Below are 20,106 nucleotides of genomic sequence, written 5' to 3' on the forward strand. Positions count from 1 at the left end.
GGTTCCGTGTCACATGACATACTGGTCTAGACCTAAAAGGGACAGCTATATGCCAAGACTCGAAGCCCCTTTTGGGAAAGTTTTTGCAAACAACAAAAAAAAAAAGAAGCAGACAAAAATATTATCGATTTTCACCTCACGAAGCCCCTTTTATTCTACTTTATATTCTGTGTTTTGCCCTTTTAATTGCCATTCTTTGCTCGTGTTTTCACGTCTATTTAGAGAAGAGAGGAAATAAAATATTACCACCATGTCGTCTACTCAACTTGAAGCCGAGAACCATAAGCGTGATGCGGAGTTTAACAAGGCCTTGCATGGCAACACTTCGAAGGCCAAGGGTGGTCTGTCTGCTATGATGGGAAAGGATAAGAGCGCTCAGCAGGCTGCTGTTGATGAATATTTCAAGCACTGGGATCAGAAACCCTCTGCTGACGAGACAGAAGAAACCAGAGAGGTGCGCAATCTACACGGGAATCATTGTACCGGTGATACTGACCATGGTATATTTTTCACTTCTATAGGCGAGAAGAGCGGAATATGCTACCCTGACCAGACAGTAAGCCTACATAGCTGCCTACAGATTGGCTGGAATAATTGGAGTTTTGACAATGCTACGTAGTTACTACAACTTGGCTACCGATTTTTACGAATATGGATGGGGAGCTTCGTTCCACTTCTGCCGTTTTGCCTATGGTGAACCCTTCCGTCAAGCCATTGCCAGGCATGAACACTACCTGGCCCACTCTATCGGTCTGAAGGAAAACCAGCTCGTTCTTGACGTGGGTTGTGGTGTTGGCGGCCCCGCTAGGGAGATAGCCAAATTCGCAGGCGTTAATATCGTTGGTTTGAACAATAACGACTATCAAATTGAACGTGCCACCCACTATGCTGAGAAGGAAGGCCTATCCAAACAATTGCGTTTTGTCAAGGGTGACTTTATGCAAATGTCCTTTGAGCCAAACACCTTTGATGCCGTGTACGCTATTGAGGCTACCGTTCATGCTCCTTCCCTCGAAGGCGTTTATTCTCAGATTTTCAAGGTTCTCAAGCCAGGCGGCATGTTTGGTGTTTATGAATGGGTTATGACCGACAAGTATGACAACGAAAACCCCGTTCACCGCGAGATCCGACTTGGAATCGAACAAGGTGACGGTATCTCAAATATGGTCAAGGAAAGCGTTGCCATTGAAGCCATGAAGGCTGCCGGTTTCGAGCTTCTCAAAGTAGAAGATCTCGCTAACCGTCCGGATCCCAGCCCATGGTACTATCCTCTCGCTGGCTCCTGGAAGCATATGTCCTCTCTTGGAGATATCTTCACTATCATGAGAATGACTTGGTGGGGTCGCGCTATTGTCCACCGCTTCCTTGGCTCGATGGAGAAGGTCGGCCTCTTCCCCAGGGGCTCCCAGAAGACAGGAGACAGTCTAGCTTATGCCGCTGATTGTTTAGTCAAGGGCGGAGAAATGAAACTATTCACCCCTATGCTCCTCATGGTTGGCAGGAAACCAGAGTAAAATACCTTGTTTGCTCTGTATCACCCATCTACTGCCTCACGCTAACTTGAATGACCATTGACATTTGCATCTTCCCTTTTATTATTTCTTATGTCTTTATATATTTGACTTGTTGAATATTCCCATTTAATTCTATATCAACTTTGACCTCTGTTTTCTGATTTCCTTTTCGCCTTTTACCCTGGTTATATGGCCACTGGTCATATTAAAAGAAAACTCACATTTCTATTCAATATAACGTTTAATATATGCCCTTTATATCTGTTAAAACGCTGATACCCAAAAGATCCAAGACGGGACCTTTTAAAGAAGTATTTGTATATCAGAGATACAAGAACTTGTCTCAATGCTCTTTTGAAGTTAGAGTAAAATTATCACCAAACAACCAAAAAAGGTGCTTCTGGGGAGAAACACAATAACAAACACACCTACTAGCGCCTTTTTCTCCAACAGCTTCAATAACTTATTTCTAGCTCTCATCCGGCGATAGAAAAGAGTGTTTATATCCTCTTCAGCAAATTATACCTATATATTACCTCATTCTCTCTAATATCCTAAACCTTACCTACATCTAGAACAGAAACAGAGCCTCACATATATCAAAATGTCGCGTCCAAAGCGGAACGCGGTTGCTCTGCCTCTCAACCCTCCTGAACAGCTTGTCCCAGTGATATATGAGGGTATCTGTGGTGCTCGCCACCCAGGAGTTAATGGAGGAGATGGGTTGAAGTTCACGTTTGCCGAATTTGCCCCTAGGTCTCTTTGCCTACCAGGCGTTGGCCATACCCCTGAGTCTTCTCATATGGCCTGCCGCTTTGTAGCAAACATGGCAGCGCGCCATCATGTCGACCTCCTTGCCATTCGATCCTGGGACTGCCAATTCTGCGGAGAGAGGGCAACTACATTCAATCTGGTGGTGGTCTCGTTCCTGGCCCCTGATGTTGGAACCGTTGAGCCTGTCCGCCGCTCTGTTTGGGGGTACTGCGTGCCTATCTGTAGGACCGCTGGGTTCTGCGATCAGAAGGCTGGGCGGCTGGCAAGCGAATTACGCGATGCCCATCTCTCAGGCCTTTCTTCCCCGTCCTCTCCCTCATGCCTCAAGTGTGGAAGTACCAAGGATCTTACCCCTTGTGATGGCTGCAAGACAGTCCGGTAAGTAACCTCTTCCCTTTTTTTACGGTTTGAGACTATCAGCCATGAGCCTAGAGTCCCTGGTATGGGATGAAAACATCGTATATGGTATATGTCGCTAATAGTTATCAACAATATAATATATAATATAGATACTGCTCTGGAGAATGCCGCAAAGAGCACTACAGCTTGCACAAGAAAGACTGCAGGGCCGCACAGCGTGAGAGAATAAAAGATGAAATTGAACAGCACATACAGAAGCAAAGAATGTCCAGCTATGCGAAGTTTAAGGTCAGAGGAACCCTGTAGCATCGGCTCTGCTACAAGAATGATGAAAAAGGATCCGTTGCCAGTTTACTGACAAAATACAGAGGGTCTTCTACTTTTGAGGTACACAGGCAGTCCGCTCAACAGCGATCAATCCTTGGAGAAGATCCTTATTTGGCCACTTTACACCTTGGAGATCGTTGAGATGAGGGGCGTTAATATTTAAGTCTGCCCCTGTTTGCCTGCGTTAAAAGTAAAGGACAGAGACCCATGTATGCTATTTTGAGAACAGTGCCTTTCGGCCTGGAAAGGAGATGTGACCTCATAGTTGTGCGATGAGATTAGAGACATGGAGAAGCCAGATCCAGGCTGTCTGACAGGAGTTTGTGCTTCGTGATAGTTGACTATAGGCTAGCCTGTCGCTTAAGTACATATCTTGGCCTTGGATTGTGTTGACACATCTGTAGTAAGCCATCATTTCGCGCTTTTCAACGGCGAAGATGCCATACTTCTACATATTATTCACATGGACCGCAGGCCATCGTCGGGAGTTCGCCGTAAGCCCAAGAGAATCTATACGAGTTTATGATTACCATGCTACCTCGTCAGCTTCCCATATTGTCCACGTCGGGTTTATAGGAATTCCCTCAGAAATTGGATGCAAACCCGTCCGGTAATTGTGATCTATTCCTTCTGTTTGTTTGATTTTCTGTTAGATTTATATATCTAAACCGGTGTATACACTATTGTCTGCTTGGCCTACCAGAATGAAGGTGAACGCCCGAAAATGCTTGGTGACGGCTGCACTGCTTGTATTTGGAGTCAGAGCAGCCGAAATCATCCCGGTTTCGAATGGAATGGAAGCGATTCCAGACTCCTATCTCGTGGTGATGAAAGATGATATTCAAGCCAGGGAATTTGACACTCATAGGAGCTGGGTAGATGGCCTCCTACATGACAATGCTGCCGGTGCCAACGACGCAGGCAAAGGCTGGGGTGTACGCCACACCTTCAATGTCGCTGGCTTTCAGGGCTACAGCGGTACATTTGACAAAGAGATGATCAAGAGAATTGCACAAAACCCGAGAGCAAGTTCCCCCGCATTAGGAAATATGAGATAGAAGCGCTAACGGGTTATAGGTGAAATATATTGAGCAGGATGCGATGATAAGGGCGCTGGGCTTGGTTACTCAGAAGGGCGCCGGGTGGTACCTCTCTCGCATCTCACACAAGAAGCTCCCTCCTACCCCTGAATACGTGTATGAGGAGAGGGCAGGACAGAACGTTCACATCTACCTCCTTGACACGGGAGTTGACGGCACCAATAGTGGCCTAAGGGGCCGGGTCATTCAGGGAATCAATACCACACCTGATGGAGACAGTGATGAAAACGGCCATGGAACCTCTGTAGCTGAAGTCATAGCTGGGACCGTTCATGGAGTTGCCAAAAAGGCCTTGGTGGTGAGCGTCAAGATCCTAGATAACACAGGATCTGGCTCAATTTCTGGCATCATAAAAGGCCTGGACTGGAGCATCAGCGACGTGGCTAAGAGGAATATCGTTGGTAAAGCGGTCATGAACATGAGTCTTGGTGGGGCGTACTCAGCATCTTTCAATCAGGCGACCGAAAAGGTTATCAAGGCAGGAATCTTTGTTGCTGCGTCGGTGGGCGCCGGAAATGTAGATTATCCCCCCCTTTTTTTTTCTCATTCCTCTAACTTTTGGTTTCAGCGCGATGCAAGCCAGGAATCCCCTGTCTCAGCTAATGGAGTATGCGCGGTTGCAGCCAGCACTCCTGCTGATGCTCCGGCCTCATTCGGTAGTTATGGTCCCGTTGGTGAGTCTGCTGTTGGATATACGCGTACTCCATTTATCATGGGCATTTACCATGTTCTTCGCTAATGCATAAAAGTCGACATCTATGCCCCAGGAACAAACATTACAACGAGAATCCACGGCGACAAGCTTGTGACCGTGTCTGGAAGCTCATACTCTACCTCTCAGGTCTCGGGAATGGCAACATTCATCATTGACATGGGAATGAGTTCGGACAAGGTATGCGAAACGATAAAGAAGCTTGCCCTTCCGTCCATCCAAGATCCAAAACCAGGAACAACTAAACTCCTTTTGTACAATGGAAGTGGCCTATGATCACATATGGTTAGTTGGACTTACTACTATGTTAGTCTCGATAAAATGTTGCTTTTTCTTATTGAGCTTTGATATTTGCTTTTTGTACGTCAACGTTGGCTTTGATTACGATTATCATGACTCGTTTTGAACGGGTAAACGCTCGTTATTCTTGGAAACATACCGGTTATCTGCTTGTACTATGGTAGTGATAATGAAAAATGCACATGCTAAGGTTCTATGGGGGCGGGCGAGAGACCTTTTGGCCGGCCTGCCTCCCACGCTAATCTAGGCCTAGTACCAACCAGGGGTTTGGCAAAATCCTTATCTCCCGTTAATAATTCTAGGTAGCAACCCTCGAAGGCTAGAAAGCTACATCCCAAATGGTACAAACGCTTTCAGCTACCCATAGGCCCTCGTCCTCTCAAATATTTTGCATAGTAAGTCCCAGTTGTGGTCATCATCCTTGAGCCCAGCAGCCCCAAGGCGATCCATAAAAAACCAGCCAATCAAAAAAGGAGAAAAAACACTAAAAATTAAGCTTTTAAACATCCACGGCCAAGCCCTGTCCACGTGATATCGGAGCTTAATAGACGCCGATCTTCCGGGTGACTAAGCGGATTTCAGTCTCCCCCCAAAAAGGCCTTTCAATTTTCACTTATTCTAAGGAAAAGAGGAAAGAAAAAGTCGAAAACGGCCAGTGTTTGGATATGAAAGCGCAAGGAAGATCACGATGTTCTGACCTTGGAGGGAAGAGTACGGTTGAGCCGCTTCGGGGGGCCGAAAGAAGCCCAAGAACTTCCTTTGGGACAAGCCTTTTTCCAGGGCGCCCCGAGAAGAATGTCGGTGCCAGGCGCCATCTCGGGGCCGAGTCATGGGTGTCCACCCCGAACCTTGCCATCGCTTCCCGGACTTAAGATCACAGTGGATGTTCGTTGGCGCAGGCAGACAGTCGGAGCTTGGTCAAAAGAGTTGCCCGGCTCGAGGTAAGACGGAGAAAAAAATGGTGTAGCATTTATATATAAGCCGTCATGGCTCGCCTCGTGGTCATGTCGTGGAGCAAGTATACATCGACATCTTATCAGACAAGCAGTTTGAATCTGCACCTTGCTTTAACTCGCCAGATACCTACTATACCAGCCTCGTGATGGGCGAACCAGAGTGCAGGTCTCTCGACGAGGAGAGCAGTGGTGAGAAGACTGTACAGCAGGATGACTCCCAGTATCCGTCAGCGAAGAAAGTGATCCCGATCATGGTAGCATTGTACCTCGTGGTATTTCTCATTGCCTTGGTATGTCAGCCTCTTTTGTGTCTGTATTTTTAGCTACTTCTCCCTAACTAACCCCTTATACAGGACCGGACCATCATCGCCACAGCCATTCCCCGGATTACGGATCAGTTTCATTCAATCCAGGATATTGGCTGGTACGGCAGCAGCTATTTGCTCACCGGATGCTCATTCATGCTGCTGTTTGGCAAATTCTACTCGCTCTACTCTCCCAAATGGGTCTATCTCACGGCTATCGTCATCTTTGAGATTGGGTCCGCGGTGTGCGGAGCGGCCCCCAACTCAACTGCTTTCATTGTCGGCCGAGCCATTGCAGGTCTTGGTTCAGCCGGGGCCTTCTCGGGAACTGTGATAATCATCGTTCATACCGTCCCTCTGCGCAAGCGTCCTGCGTACACCGGCTTGATGGGTGGGATGTTTGGCATCGCTTCTGTTGCGGGCCCCTTGCTTGGCGGTGTGTTCACGGACAGAGTCTCTTGGAGATGGTGCTTCTACATCAATTTACCTATCGGGGCTGTCACCTTGGTCATCGTCACCTTCCTCCTCCGCATCAATATCCCTCGAAAGAGCATCGAAGGCCTGAGCTTGTACGAACAGTTTCTTAAACTCGATCCTCTAGGCACCCTTTGCTTCATGCCGAGCGTCATTTGCCTGCTTCTTGCCCTTCAGTGGGGAGGCACTACCTACCCTTGGTCAGACGGGAGAATAATTGGCCTGTTCGTTGTGTTCGGCATTCTTCTTATTGCCTTTATCGCAATTCAGATTTGGCGCAAGGAAGAAGCAACCGTGCCGCCACGCATATTCGTCCAGCGGAGCGTCCTTTCGGCGTTCTGGTTCACCATCTGCCTCGGGTCCTCAATGATGACTATAATATACTACCTTCCTCTCTGGTTCCAAGCTATCAAGGGCGTCAGTGCCGTCAAATCTGGAATCATGAATCTCCCCATGATCTTATCGCTCGTCATAGGTGTGATTCTGAGCGGAGGCCTGGTCACAGCGATTGGCTATTATGCCCCCTTCATGATCGCATGCTGTATCCTTTCTTCTGTGGGTGCTGGACTCTTAACGACATTTATGCCAGACACGGGCCATGCAAAATGGATAGGATACCAAGTCATCTACGGCATAGGGTTGGGGTTGGGAATGCAACAAGGATCAGTGGCATGCCAGACCGTCCTTTCCAAGGCCGATGTACCAGTCGGCTCGTCTTTGATTTTCTTCGCCCAGCAGCTCGGCGGCACGGTTTTTATTGCTGTGGCTCAGAATATTTTCACAAATAAGCTCACTTCTGGGCTTCGACATATCCCTGGCCTAGACCCAGCCAAGCTTGCTCAAGTTGGCGCAACCACGATCCACGACCTAGTCAAAGATCCGGACACGCTCAGATCGGTACTGGAAGTGTATAACCACGCGGTGGTCAATACTTATTACATTGCTGTCGGGATGTCATGTGCCGCCTTCCTGGGTGCACTCACTATCGAATGGAAGAGCGTGAAAGGAAAGGAGAAGTCGTAATTGGGTTGCTGCTGAGTATATGATTTCACTTCAACACCCTGTTCTTGTTTAATAATGGTAAAAAGGCGCGTTTTCCGGAGTTAGGAGGCTTTTCTTATGGAGTTTATAGAACTATGTGGATATAGAAATAATGTACATATATATACATTCTCACTCTAATACGAACGGATACATTGCATACTCCTCAACGCAAAAATGCACAGCCTACTAAGACATCTCCACGTAGTTAAGCTCTGCTTCATTCCCAACTCCTGCGCAGCGCGAGCTTCTCTATATATCGAAATACAAAGTCGGACCTTTCTGGTATTTATATTACATATGTGACATTAATTACTAAGCAATTCTTTCAAAATTCAAAGTATCCGGTAATATAAGTGGTAAATAAGCCGTAAATCAAAAATACCGCTAAAACAGCTAACAAAGGACGATGACATAATCAATATAAAATATAAAAACCTCGTTGAAGGATTTCGCGATCAAAACTTCAAGAGATGAGAAGAAAAAGCCAAACAACTGATGGTGATTGTAAGACGACAGCGCCTTGAAATGCACGGGGTATAATATAGTTTGGGGCAATGATGAAACAGCCTTCTTCGCTTAATACCCTCTAACTCATGCCAAAACAATGGCTTCTACGGTGGCGGACGTTGCCCCTCCACTCCTAAAGCCTTATGCCTGTGTTCTATGCCAGCAGCGCAAGGTTAAATGCGACCGACAGAGCCCATGTTCAGGCTGCCGCAAGTATGAGGTTAACTGTATATACCGCGCCCCGCCGGCACCGAAGCGGCGTAAGCGACGGTCCCCGGAGGACACACTGCTTGCTAGACTACGCAAATATGAAGAGCTCCTAACTGGATTAGGAGTGGATGTGAATAAGATTGACGAATATAAACCCAATAGTCCGTCCGCTGTGTCTGAGACACCAGGTCCTTCATACACCCCAGGTAACAATTATCGAGCAGAACCACCTGGCGAGGAAACGGAGCTGAACAACCAGTTTGGCCGAATGATTATCGGGGATGGGAAGTCACAGCTTCTCGAAAACAGTCTTTGGGTGAATTTGAGCAGTGAGATTAGTGATCCTGAGACGATCTTGGACAGCGCGTGCGATACTGCGAATAGTAGCGGAGATACATTCCCGCCCACTGAAGGCTCCCCTCGCTCGGATGGAGATGAGTTTATTTTATTTGGATCATTAGGAGGATCGGTCAGCCTGCGTACACTACATCCAGATACTGTACAGATTTTTAAGCTATGGCAAATATATATTGACAACATGGATCCCGTAACAAAGCTATGCCATAAGCCGACAGTTCAGCAGCAAATATTGGATGCAAGTTCAGACCTGGATAATATACCCAAGCCTGTCGAGGCACTCATGTTTGGTATCTACACGTGCGCTGTTGCTTCTCTTCGGGAAGAGGACTGCATTGCCCGACTCGGGGAGTCAAGGGAGGCTCTACTTCGCAGGTTCCATCTCGGAGCTAAGCGCGCTTTGATCAAGGCAGATTTCCTAAATAGTTCAGATCTAACAGTATATCGAGCATTCCTTTTATATCTGGTACGAAACCCCCCCCCCCCCCCCCCATCCCACCACCTTTCCGTAGGTCGGTTTCACTAACAGATAGAAACTAGCTTTCAATGAGAGAATTCGTGGATGCTCAGACGCTCTGGGTACTTAGTGGTGTAGCTATGCGAATAGCACAACGAATGGGACTCCATAGAGATGGCGCTAGGTTTGGGCTGCCCATTTTTGAAGTTGAGATGCGACGTCGTCTATGGTGGCCAACACTGTACTTTGATGGTCTCAGCGGAGAATTATGCGGTATGGGTGCATCACTAGCCGGTTCGTCTTGGGATACCAAGCTTCCTCTAAACGTCAATGACTCCGAAATCACACCCGGCATGCGAGACCTGCCGATAGAACACAAGGGCCTGACAGAAATGAGCTTCTGTCTAGTCCGATATGAAGTAGGATTATTACTTCGCGACCTAGCTTCTCCGAATACATTTGACGGAGCCTGGGGAGCCGTGACTAACCAATCGGTAACATTGAACGACCGCCTCAAACGAATTGACGATCTAGAGGCGCTGATTGAAAATAAATACCTGCAATATTGCGATACATCAATATCTTTCCACCTACTAACTTGGATAGTTGGCCGCAGTTGTATAGTCATGTTGAGATTCCGGGCACGCTCATTTCCCCATCCCTCACTTGGGGATGTACAAAAATCACAAGAAGTGCGTGATGCTCTATTTGCAGATACTCTGCAAATAATAGCAAATTATCACACTTTCCGCTTAGAACCAGGAATCCAACGATACTACTGGCATGTGAGTGCGCACTTTCAGTGGCACGCATTTATCTATCTATTGCATGAGCTCCAGACCCGTACGGAGGGCGAACAGGTTGACAGGGCCTGGGCAGAACTTGGGAATGTATATTCATCCAAACCAGAGCTGCTCTCAGATACCAAAAACCCACTTTACGTTGCAATTGGCAACCTCACACTGAAAGCCTGGGGGGCAAGGAAGGCAACCCTTTTTAGATTGGCAGGCGGACATGACCAGGAGTCAATTGTGCCACCAAATTTCATTGAGGTATTGCAACTTCAGCGCATGAAATCTACCCAGTCACCAGCGTCATCATCCCCTGGAATGGCTACCGGTGGCCCAAACACAACTCAGGTTGACCAACTTGCCAGCCAAAGCCGGACCGGTGTTACGCCAACATTGTTCTCGCCGGTTAATATAGCTGCACCTGAGTACGGGATGAATAACGGGTATGGATTGATGCCGAACATGGCCACCTCGAATGTTCCGATCTATGAGTTTCCCGATAATCCTGTTGACTGGTCTCAATGGGACACCCTTCTGCAGGGGTCGGGTGCCGATATAAACTTTGAGATGTAAAATGGCTTTCCGGATATATTACTACCTGTATATAATAATGTACCATAGCCGTGCTCCATGTCATTCAATCTTCGCTCGTGTCTTGGGCCATTGTTTCATCCCCAGCACTAAGTCACAACAATCCCTGTAAATGTGATCTTCGTCCAAGAGAGTTACCATTACCGGACCCATGGTTCGGCATTGTAGAGATATGGAACAGCTATCTACGGGATTCCCATACTACTTTTATCGTTCCCAGGATGTTGAAACATGGAACAGCAGCAGAAATCCTCACGTGGCCAAAATGAAAGCCATCTCCACCAGCGAAACATGGGGATCCCGCCACTGCACATATACATCACTCCCTGTGGCGATCATCTTTCGGTACAAACAGCGGTGGAAAAATATATGATGGCATGGAGATTTTATTTTGCTGATCCTTTATATGCCCAAAATACACGGCGGTTGCAACGCTAGCCTGTGCCTTTCCAGGATCACTGCTGATGTGTTGGCATATCTCTGTGCATGGGGGAGGCTTGGCGTGAAGTCTTGGAGCAAGCTCAGGGGTCCGGCGCTAAGCGGCAATATTCCCCACAGTGGGCAATTTATGCATATCTGATTGGCGCCAACTGGCCAATCGTATCACTGGAAACCTTCGCCAAGAATGACAAATTAGTCACATGACAGGTCTAGGCCCATAGCTCGGCACTTAGTGGTCATGTGAGAAACGTTGAAGTGCAGGGTCCAGAAGCTTATTTGAGCTAAAAGGACTGGTCGGATCCCCTTGACGTAGGAAGCAGATGGCATAAAATATATATGCGAAGCATGTCACGGACGGTACACTTTGACACAACTTGACATCAAAGCTTCAGCCAAGCGTGGCGTGGCTGGCAGGAGATTTTCTTTCGGTGTATACGTTGCAGTGTTGGCTGAGAAAAACTGCGCTACGATTGGGTGGTAAACCGACAGTGTCCAACCACTTTAACTATATAAGGTCTAGCGCGGTGGATCCTGCCGGCCCAGCAGCCGGTAAGCCCCCGCTAAGCCTAAAAGGAAACCTCACGCGATAAAAGTCTGTTTCTGGCGGGTTTTTTTCTTCTTCGGGATTCGATTGCTGTGTGCCGTATAACATGGATCGCTCCAGGGCCTTCGTTCCGACTGAGGCGCCCTGGTCAGTGCGTGTGTGTGTGTGAGGGCGTCTCTTGAACGAGCAGAGGGAGAAAAGCAGCAGCGCCAGAGTTATGATAAACGATGTTATCGATCGACTGATCAGCCGGTGAAGCGACACATTGTCACGCAATCGCACGCTATAATGGCTCCGGCCTTGTTCATCCTCCTCCTTGGGGCTGATTTTCCATCACTCGCCACTAACTAAATACGGCCTGATGTACCTCGTCTTTCCAGTGTCTTTTTTTTCATGCATGTTTATATTCTGGCGGCTGCTGCGGGTCTTCTGGGGGGGGGAGAGAGAAGAAAGTGAGCTTCGTCTCTGGAGCCACCAAGAAGATTTTTCTTCTTCTTGGGTTATCTTCCTTCTCCACATAGTTCTGCGAGGTTATAAGTATCTCGTACTTCCCCCCTCCCTTCAGGTTATAACACATTCACTCTCATATATCTGTAGCTTCTTCTTTCTTCTCTTTTGATACCCCATTTTTCAACAGTGTACAGCGTTAAGCCAGCCTGATCCTCTTCCTCTTACACTCGCTTTTGTCGAACATAAACAGATTGTGAACCATGGCTGACTCCAAGAAGCCAAATGTGCTCTACATCATGGCAGACCAGATGGCTGCCCCCCTGTTGTCCATCTACAACTCCTCGTCCGTCATCAAGACTCCCAATCTTGACCGCCTTGCCAAAGAGGGAGTGGTCTTTGATTCTGCGTACTGCAACTCGCCCCTCTGCGCCCCATCTCGCTTCACCATGGTCTCGGGCCAGCTGCCTTCTCGCATCGGTGGATATGATAACGCCAGTGACCTCCCAGCCGACACTCCCACCTACGCTCACTATCTCAGAGACCGGGGATACCACACTGCTCTGTCGGGGAAGATGCACTTCTGTGGACCAGACCAGTTGCATGGCTACGAGGAGCGTTTGACCAGTGATATCTACCCTGGAGATTATGGCTGGTCTGTGAATTGGGATGAACCGGTAAGTCTGCCCCTGATACGCCCATAAGAGGTGAAAGGAAATACATAAGTAAGAGAGAGAGAGACAGGAGATAGGTAGAGAGTAAGGGTTGTTTTACCTCTTGTCTGTTCTCTTTATTCTGTGCCTGTCCGGCCTGATTGGAATTTGGTATCCTAACTCTGTATTGCTTGATGTAGGATGTTCACAAAGATTGGTATCATGACATGTCCTCCGTCATGGAAGCTGGTCCCTGTGTGCGAACCAACCAACTCGACTTTGATGATGAAGTGATCTATAAAGCAAAGCAGTACCTGTATGACCATGCCCGTCATCGCAAGGACCAGCCGTTTTGCCTGACGGTGTCCATGACACACCCGCACGATCCGTACGCCATGACAAAGGAATTTTGGGATATGTACGAGGGCGTCGACATCCCTCTCCCGACCACGGCAGCCATTGATCAGTCCAAGCTAGACCCGCACTCGCGCCGGATACTGAAGATTATCGGCCTGCTGGGCAAGGAGATACCGGACGAGCGCATCATTGCTGCTCGCCGTGCCTATTTCGCTGCTTGCACCTATGTCGACTCCCAGATTGGTGCTCTGCTCACCACGCTCAAGGACTGTGCCCTGGACAAGGACACCATCGTTGTCTTTTCTGGAGACCATGGCGATATGCTGGGAGAAAAAGGGCTGTGGTATAAGATGTCCTGGTTCGAGATGTCAGCCCGAGTCCCAATGCTCGTATACGCTCCGGGACGATACCAGCCCAAGCGTGTCAAGGAGAACGTATCGACCATGGATCTGCTGCCGACCTTCGTTGCCATGACAGGTGGATCGCTGTTCCCCGGTCTTCCGGTAGACGGTGTCTCCCTGATGCCATATCTCGTCGACAACGCTCCTGGCGAGAAGACAGACACTGTTCTGGGCGAATACATGGGCGAGGGTACCCTGGCACCGCTGGTGATGATCCGTCGTGGTCCCTGGAAATTTGTTTACTCTCCCATCGACCCTCCTCAGCTATACAATATCGAGCAGGATCCAACCGAGTCTACCAACCTCGTCGCCGGTATGCAGCTCCCAACGCTCTCCGAGACTTCTTCAAACGGTGGCCCGACTGCTCTCCCTACTCCTCCGGCTGCTGGCTCTACTGCAGCAATGAAATCCTCTTCCTTCTTTGCATCACTCAATGCTCCAAGCAACATCCCGACTCCGCCTCATACCCCCATGTCAGGCAAAAAGGCCTGCGCCCCCGCGGCCGCAGAAATCACTTCGTCTGCAGCTACAAATGACATTACATCTCTGTTCAAAGCCTTCCTCCGGGAAGTGCATGCTCGCTGGGACTTCGACAGGATCCAACAGCAGGTTCTAAACTCCCAGCGCCGAAGACGCCTTGTTTACTCTGCCCTCAGCAAGGGCCGCATCACGAGCTGGGACCACACTCACATTGTCGAGGGAAGCTCTGTTTTCATCCGTAACCATGGCAAAGGTGCCTTGGGTGATGTTGAGACTGTGAGCCGCCTGCATCTTCCGGTCTCTGTTGGCCGCGAAGTACAGTATCGTCCTTAGCAGTTAGCTACATGATCCGGCTTTGGCGTATACGTTTATCAATGAGTACATATGATATTACATGACGTTATTTTCTATTCCTAATTCTTTTACCTAGGACAATATGTTTTGTTCTTTTTTTAAAAGAGAACGCCAGGATAAGTTATCACTAGCAGAATGTATGTGCGATATCATAGCTCAAACTTCATTTGGCTTAGGACGGTAGTTAAATACAATTAATTATTGAAGTCAATATATACAAGTTATACATATCAGATCAACTATGCGATTCCATGCACCAACCTTCCGCCAACCCAAACGGCCTTCACATTTCTGTCATCTCCCGTCCACATCCATTTAGCAACCCGCTCCTCCCATGTCTCCCAGCCATATATGCACACGTTTCCACCCGGTTGCAAAGCCGACTGCTCAACCGTAGCGTCGGCGTCGCTTTCGAGGCAGCCTCCAAGCTCGATCATCTGTGCATCCCAGAACATTCCATCTTCAAACCCACCGATTTGGTCCTGCATGTTCAACACCCTAGCTCCGCCTCTGGTCGCGAGATACAGGGCCTCCTCGACGCTGAGCTTATCACGCCCCATGTTTTCCTTGCCGTTATGGTGAGATAGCAGTCGAGACACGAGAGACGCCTGCCTGGCTGTCTCAAGGATGCTGGAACTGTACCCTCCACTGACGTCTGTGCCGAGGCCGACATTGATCCCGTCATCGAGCAGGGTGCGGACAGGGCACATTCCCGAGCTTAGGGATGTATTTGATGCCGGGCAGTGCGCTACTCCAGCAGATCTCTCGCGTATCAGCGCCCGCTCGGATTCAAGCAGATGAATGCCATGCGCCAGAATTGTACGGGGCGTAATGAGGTTTGCCTTGTCATATACTTCAGTATACGTCACACAGTCGGGGAATAACGCTTTAACCGTCTCGATCTCATCGCCGTTTTCGGAGATGTGCGTTTGGATGTAAGTCGGCGGGTTTGTGGAGGCAGCGAGCTTCCCCAGCTGGGCGAGCCCGTCACTGGTACAGGAGATGGCAAACCGGGGTGTGATGATAGGCTTCACAAGCGTCCCTGAAGGGTCCAGGCGATAGATGTATTCCATCGACGCCCGGGTTGCCTCCACCATGGCCTCTGTAGATTCATCTCGATAGAAGTCGGGGCAAGTTTCGGGGTTGTCCATGCAGACTCGACCAATGAACGCTCTCTGGCCCCTCGTGTGGCAGACTGAGGCTAAGAGGTTCGTGGCAGGGACGTGGATGGTTGCATAGTATGCGGCGCTGGTCGTGCCGTGCGACAACGTACGGGTCACAATGGCGCTGTAGACGGTGTGAGCTCTCCTGGAGGGCGTATCGGGAGCGCTCTTGTCCCCGAACGACGCCTCCATGGGGAACGTATACTTGTTCAGCCAATCCAGGAGGGTAGTTGACCCGAATATTCCAGAATTGGGATACTGTGGTGCATGTATATGTGTATCTTTATCACTCGTCAGCTGGGACCTGTTCATAAGTTTTATAGAGAGGCACCCTACCGATGAATCCGGGAAAGAAGAAGCCATTATTCTCCCCCATAGACCGTATTATCTTCACACGCGGAGCTGTGCCTTCATCGTCTTTAGCCTCCTTATCGTCGTATACCAGCTTCCATCCCATGCTCGCAGCCAGTTCGTCTAGCTCTCTCTGACTCCTGATATCCCACTTGGAGCCCGCGATGCGCCCGTCCGAGTTATCCACCCATACAGCGCCATCATTGACCAGCAGTTTGTATATCGGGGCTGACTTGGGGGTTGCAGGCGTTGTCGGTTCGCGCGGGAGCTGGATAAACGTCCCCAGATAGAGGGTGTAGCTGCAGCACTTCGCCACAGCCACTGGCGAGATTTCACCCATGGTTTGAGTCGTCAACGGGCCCGCAGTCAATCAATCGCTCGAGGTGAGAAGGTCCATTAAAAAACAGAATGATAGCAGAGAGGAAGAAAGGCCAGACGTCATATAACCTGCAGCTGGTTGCTCCGCATTTCAACAGATTCGGTGGCCTCCGTCTTGGAGATACTTCGTTATGTCGTGGCTTGCTAGAGCTGACTCTCCAACCGACCAACTGGTGGCAAAAGAAAGAGCACGCGGTTTAGAATGAGATACCATAAGAGGGATGCGATCAAGGATGATTATAGGTTTTGTATCTGGTTGAAGAGTGTTGCGGTCAAAAGACGGCGACCTCCGGGCGATACCCCCGCCAACTTGATACCTGTTTAGTGTTGGTTAACTAGTTAGTTTGTTTACTACGAACAAACTGACTTCCCAGGGATATAGTACAATAAAACAAGGCTGTTGTCCTCGTTTCATGCAAGTATCTGGACGTTGGAGGGCTGGCTCGGGAACGGTTTTAACCAGATTAATATTCTGAGATCACATCTATAAAGAGCTCGTTAGTAGGGAGTGTTTGCTGGTTAGTATGAAATAGGGCATCATTATAGCTATCTAAATTTGAACATGATTATATCTGTAGTAAAAGTACATTGCTGGGTATAATTTGACACCTGGAAGAGCATCCCATCGTCTCTCATATAAATATACACATATATACACCGTAAAAGGAGTTCAGCTCCCAATGACTTTAGGGTCCATCTGGGCTTCTCGAAGAAGGTCAGTCATGCTAGAGTATAAGTTTTCATTAGGCGTCTTCCATCTTCCACCGTCAGGAAAGACGACTCGTCGCAGTTTATTGACCCAGCGCACAAGCGGTTGGTAGTATTCCGTAAAGTGCTTCGTTGCAGACTCGAGGAAATCAGTCTCAACATTTATTTCGCCTTTCTTCTCCTTGGCCAACTTCTCCGTACTTATATAGTTCCACTCCTCAAATACTGTAACTGTTTTTTTACCCAGGGGGCCATGATAGTGAATGCATATCCAGAAGAGAACCCAGAAGAATGACTCAAGATCGTGCATAAACGAGTGCTTCTCGCCCAGAAGGACCCCAATCGCCATGAATGCTTGCGTGCCCGTCTTTCCCCGAGCCCCTGAGGACTCCACCCTGTCTTCCTTGATGGCAAGATCTAGATCGATGATAAATGACTTTAAGGAACCTCCGTCCTCGTTAATCATTAGGTTGTTGGGGGATATATCACTCTGGAGTATGCCAGCCTGTTGATGAAGGGACTCGTAGCCTTTGATACATCCTTCTAGCGCCGCAAGTAAGGCAACCTTTGAGCTTGCTTCATAGATAGGTTTACCGTAGTCTTGAATGATAACACGGCGATGGATCCGGTTGGAGGGTGGCGGAGTAGAGAGTGACGGAGAGGTATACGGAGGACGAGACTGCGTGCGTTTGCTGGGAGGCAACGACGGCTCAACATTTGTGGAGGATCGTTTCCTGCTGGTGGTGCGGCTGCTCTTCTTCCCTGTGCGAGAACTGCTTCTGCTCACATTTTCTGGACGCCTGGAGCTAGCTGTCATATAGTTGCTGGCTGTCGTGATGTCCAGCCCTTTCCTCACCCCATTGCAGACGTCGTCATCCCTACCTCCTACCTGAACCGTCTCATGGTGGTAGTATCGCGCTACGTTGATCACCCCTTTCTCTGTGACCTCGCGAAGTAGCTCCCCTTCCTCATCTCGCTCCGGATACTGCCAGGAGTCCTTGACCACGAGGGATAGAGATTCACCATCGCGATGTACTTTCCAACAGGTGGTAGCTCGTCCAGCAATGCAGGCTGTGCGCTTAATCATCTCGTCAATGATCAGGCGTTCCTCTCTATCATCTCGTTCTATCGTAATGTAGCGCAAGTCCTCCTCTGTATCAGTGACAATCGTTGGGTCAAACCCAAGCTGCTCCTCGCTCATAAGTAGATAAGTAAGCAATACTGATATAAATCGAAGGCCATCCTCGTGGATATCAAACCGTTCCGACCCGATCCCACCCAGACGGTCGAATAACCATAGCCTCATGCGTGACCCGCAGAGTGTAAAGCCTAGCACAAAACGGCGAGAGTCCTGGCTCGCTAATACCTCTCTTGCATATCTTCCAAGATCTAGCCACGCCCTAGATTTGATATCAAGTCCTGGTTTGTTCTTTAACTCTCCTGGCACGAGTATCTGTGACCAGGCGTACTTGCCGTTCTCAAGGGGTGCGCTACCATTCATAAAGCCGATGTCTAACTTCCGCTCGGCCGTAGAGCCTTTTAGCGGCTGATTGGGCAGTGCCAGGGGCCTTCTCTGCACTGTCTCGCCTGGCTCTTGTTCCTCATACAGCTCTATGAGTTTACTAATAACCCGTGACATCCAGGCCAGCACCTGCTCCTCCGGTGCGCCCTCCGGCCACCCTGTCCAGCCAGTATCCTCGCGATATATCGGGTCGTCTCCTTCTTTACACCTCTCGAATATTGCCTGAGCATGAAGGTGCTCTGCGTCTCCAAAGAGAGTATTATAGAACTCAGGCATATCAACATACATGTCGCCCAGCTCCTCCCTTCAATAAGATATCCATGTCGACTCGATATTCATTTGAATTAGTGGAGGTGCCCGTATTTCGACTTGAAGGCGTCTGTGGGAAAGACAGTGGCGCGCGAGGGGGGGGCGTGGCCGCGGCGACAGCCTCGTAGACCTTATTCCAGATAACTTCATCGGACTCCTTATCCCTGACGACTTTCAATAGAGGTAGAAGAGATACAATATCAAAATCGGTAGCTAGCCGCAAGATGTCGATATAAAGCGGACCAGATCCCTTAGTAGAAAGTAACTTGTCGCAAGCAGGCAGTGTTGGTAGAGCAAGGAGGAAACGGAGGACTTTAGGCCTGATGTTGTTCACTTCCCCCTCATCTGCTGCGATAGGTTCGCAGATGTCGAACAGGCCACGAAATTCATCTAGCTGGTCTCCAATCGGGTGGCTGCTTATTGTCTCATGCCTGGTGGGCGACATCTTTTGGTTATCACGAGAAGTCAAATGAAGAAGGTTGACTTTTGAGCGCGATGAGGTTTCGCGGTGGTTAGCTGGTGACTAATGCGGGTAATGGCTTAGCTAACCAACCAGCAGCGTTTCGGCGCTTATTATTCGGCGCTTAGACTCTCGATCATTCGAATAAGCCCGGATAAGTTTCACGTACACGATCCATCCTTTTGGTGAGCTTTACGCCGGTGGATGCAAGCTCTTTCACTTGGCAGTTCGGGTCGGTATAAGTATTAGGGATACCCTCACGCAGCCAGACTGATAGTCAAGTTCAAACATGAGGGTTTCCTGTCTCTACCAAAGACGAAACTACTCGTTGGTTCATATTATGTAATCAGCTGATATAATCGACTTTATTACGTGAATATAGTCACGTGATGCCAAGCCAAGTTATCGGATGACGATCCACCAATCGGAGTGTCGAGACTGCTTATCTACCTTTTTATTTTTTTGACCAATGGAAATTAGCAGAAATATTCTTTTCTCGCAACATAACTGGCTCGGCTTGATAGAAATTATCATGTGACTTCCCCGATTATCGGCCGAGGCTTTGCTTTTCTCCCCACCAATCACGTTGCTTCTTCTTCCTCTTTTTTTTCCCGATGCAGAAATACAGGAACGAGAGCAAAAGCAAACCTCCGAACGTCCATGAGATCCTCGTCTTTCTCTTCTTCTTCTTCCTGTTGACGATGCCGCTCTGAAGACTTTGCGTATTTTGCAATTGGCAGCATCATAACAACGAAACCT

The 20,106-nt window shown here is 48.8% G+C and overlaps 8 protein-coding genes across 8 annotated transcripts; 6 read left to right on the forward strand and 2 right to left on the reverse strand.

Moving 5' to 3' along the window:
- Positions 1-233: 233 nt before the first annotated feature.
- Positions 234-1,532, forward strand: MCYG_02746 (sterol 24-C-methyltransferase; the record flags this gene model as incomplete). Its single annotated transcript, XM_002849766.1, has 3 exons — positions 234-454; positions 522-556; positions 620-1,532. 3 exons carry the CDS (start codon positions 251-253, stop codon positions 1,512-1,514), a joined length of 1,134 nt encoding a protein of 377 aa, XP_002849812.1.
- A 586-nt stretch (positions 1,533-2,118) lies between these two features.
- Positions 2,119-3,034, forward strand: MCYG_02747 (conserved hypothetical protein; the record flags this gene model as incomplete). Its single annotated transcript, XM_002849767.1, has 3 exons — positions 2,119-2,666; positions 2,798-2,936; positions 3,017-3,034. The coding sequence occupies 3 exons, from the start codon at positions 2,119-2,121 to the stop codon at positions 3,032-3,034; spliced, it is 705 nt and encodes a 234-aa protein (XP_002849813.1).
- A 645-nt stretch (positions 3,035-3,679) lies between these two features.
- On the forward strand, positions 3,680-5,063 carry MCYG_02748 (alkaline serine protease; the record flags this gene model as incomplete). Its single annotated transcript, XM_002849768.1, has 3 exons — positions 3,680-3,910; positions 4,053-4,749; positions 4,825-5,063. The coding sequence occupies 3 exons, from the start codon at positions 3,680-3,682 to the stop codon at positions 5,061-5,063; spliced, it is 1,167 nt and encodes a 388-aa protein (XP_002849814.1).
- Positions 5,064-5,916: 853 nt separating this feature from the next.
- On the forward strand, positions 5,917-7,845 carry MCYG_02749 (major facilitator superfamily transporter; the record flags this gene model as incomplete). The annotated part of the gene is made up of 3 exons (XM_002849769.1): positions 5,917-6,028; positions 6,167-6,333; positions 6,397-7,845. 3 exons carry the CDS (start codon positions 5,917-5,919, stop codon positions 7,843-7,845), a joined length of 1,728 nt encoding a protein of 575 aa, XP_002849815.1.
- Positions 7,846-8,470: 625 nt separating this feature from the next.
- Positions 8,471-10,761, forward strand: MCYG_02750 (fungal specific transcription factor domain-containing protein; the record flags this gene model as incomplete). Its single annotated transcript, XM_002849770.1, has 2 exons — positions 8,471-9,406; positions 9,481-10,761. The coding sequence occupies 2 exons, from the start codon at positions 8,471-8,473 to the stop codon at positions 10,759-10,761; spliced, it is 2,217 nt and encodes a 738-aa protein (XP_002849816.1).
- Positions 10,762-12,474: 1,713 nt separating this feature from the next.
- On the forward strand, positions 12,475-14,435 carry MCYG_02751 (choline-sulfatase; the record flags this gene model as incomplete). The annotated part of the gene is made up of 2 exons (XM_002849771.1): positions 12,475-12,888; positions 13,065-14,435. The coding sequence occupies 2 exons, from the start codon at positions 12,475-12,477 to the stop codon at positions 14,433-14,435; spliced, it is 1,785 nt and encodes a 594-aa protein (XP_002849817.1).
- Positions 14,436-14,695: 260 nt separating this feature from the next.
- On the reverse strand, positions 14,696-16,310 carry MCYG_02752 (chlorohydrolase family protein; the record flags this gene model as incomplete). Its single annotated transcript, XM_002849772.1, has 2 exons — positions 14,696-15,900; positions 15,956-16,310. 2 exons carry the CDS (start codon positions 16,308-16,310, stop codon positions 14,696-14,698), a joined length of 1,560 nt encoding a protein of 519 aa, XP_002849818.1.
- A 708-nt stretch (positions 16,311-17,018) lies between these two features.
- On the reverse strand, positions 17,019-19,332 carry MCYG_02753 (conserved hypothetical protein; the record flags this gene model as incomplete). Its single annotated transcript, XM_002849773.1, has 2 exons — positions 17,019-18,800; positions 18,865-19,332. 2 exons carry the CDS (start codon positions 19,330-19,332, stop codon positions 17,019-17,021), a joined length of 2,250 nt encoding a protein of 749 aa, XP_002849819.1.
- Between the last annotated feature and the right edge of the window lie 774 nt (positions 19,333-20,106).

Source organism: Microsporum canis, genomic scaffold (assembly GCF_000151145.1).
Source record: "Microsporum canis CBS 113480 supercont1.2 genomic scaffold, whole genome shotgun sequence".
NCBI classification, from domain to species: Eukaryota; Fungi; Ascomycota; class Eurotiomycetes; order Onygenales; family Arthrodermataceae; genus Microsporum; species Microsporum canis.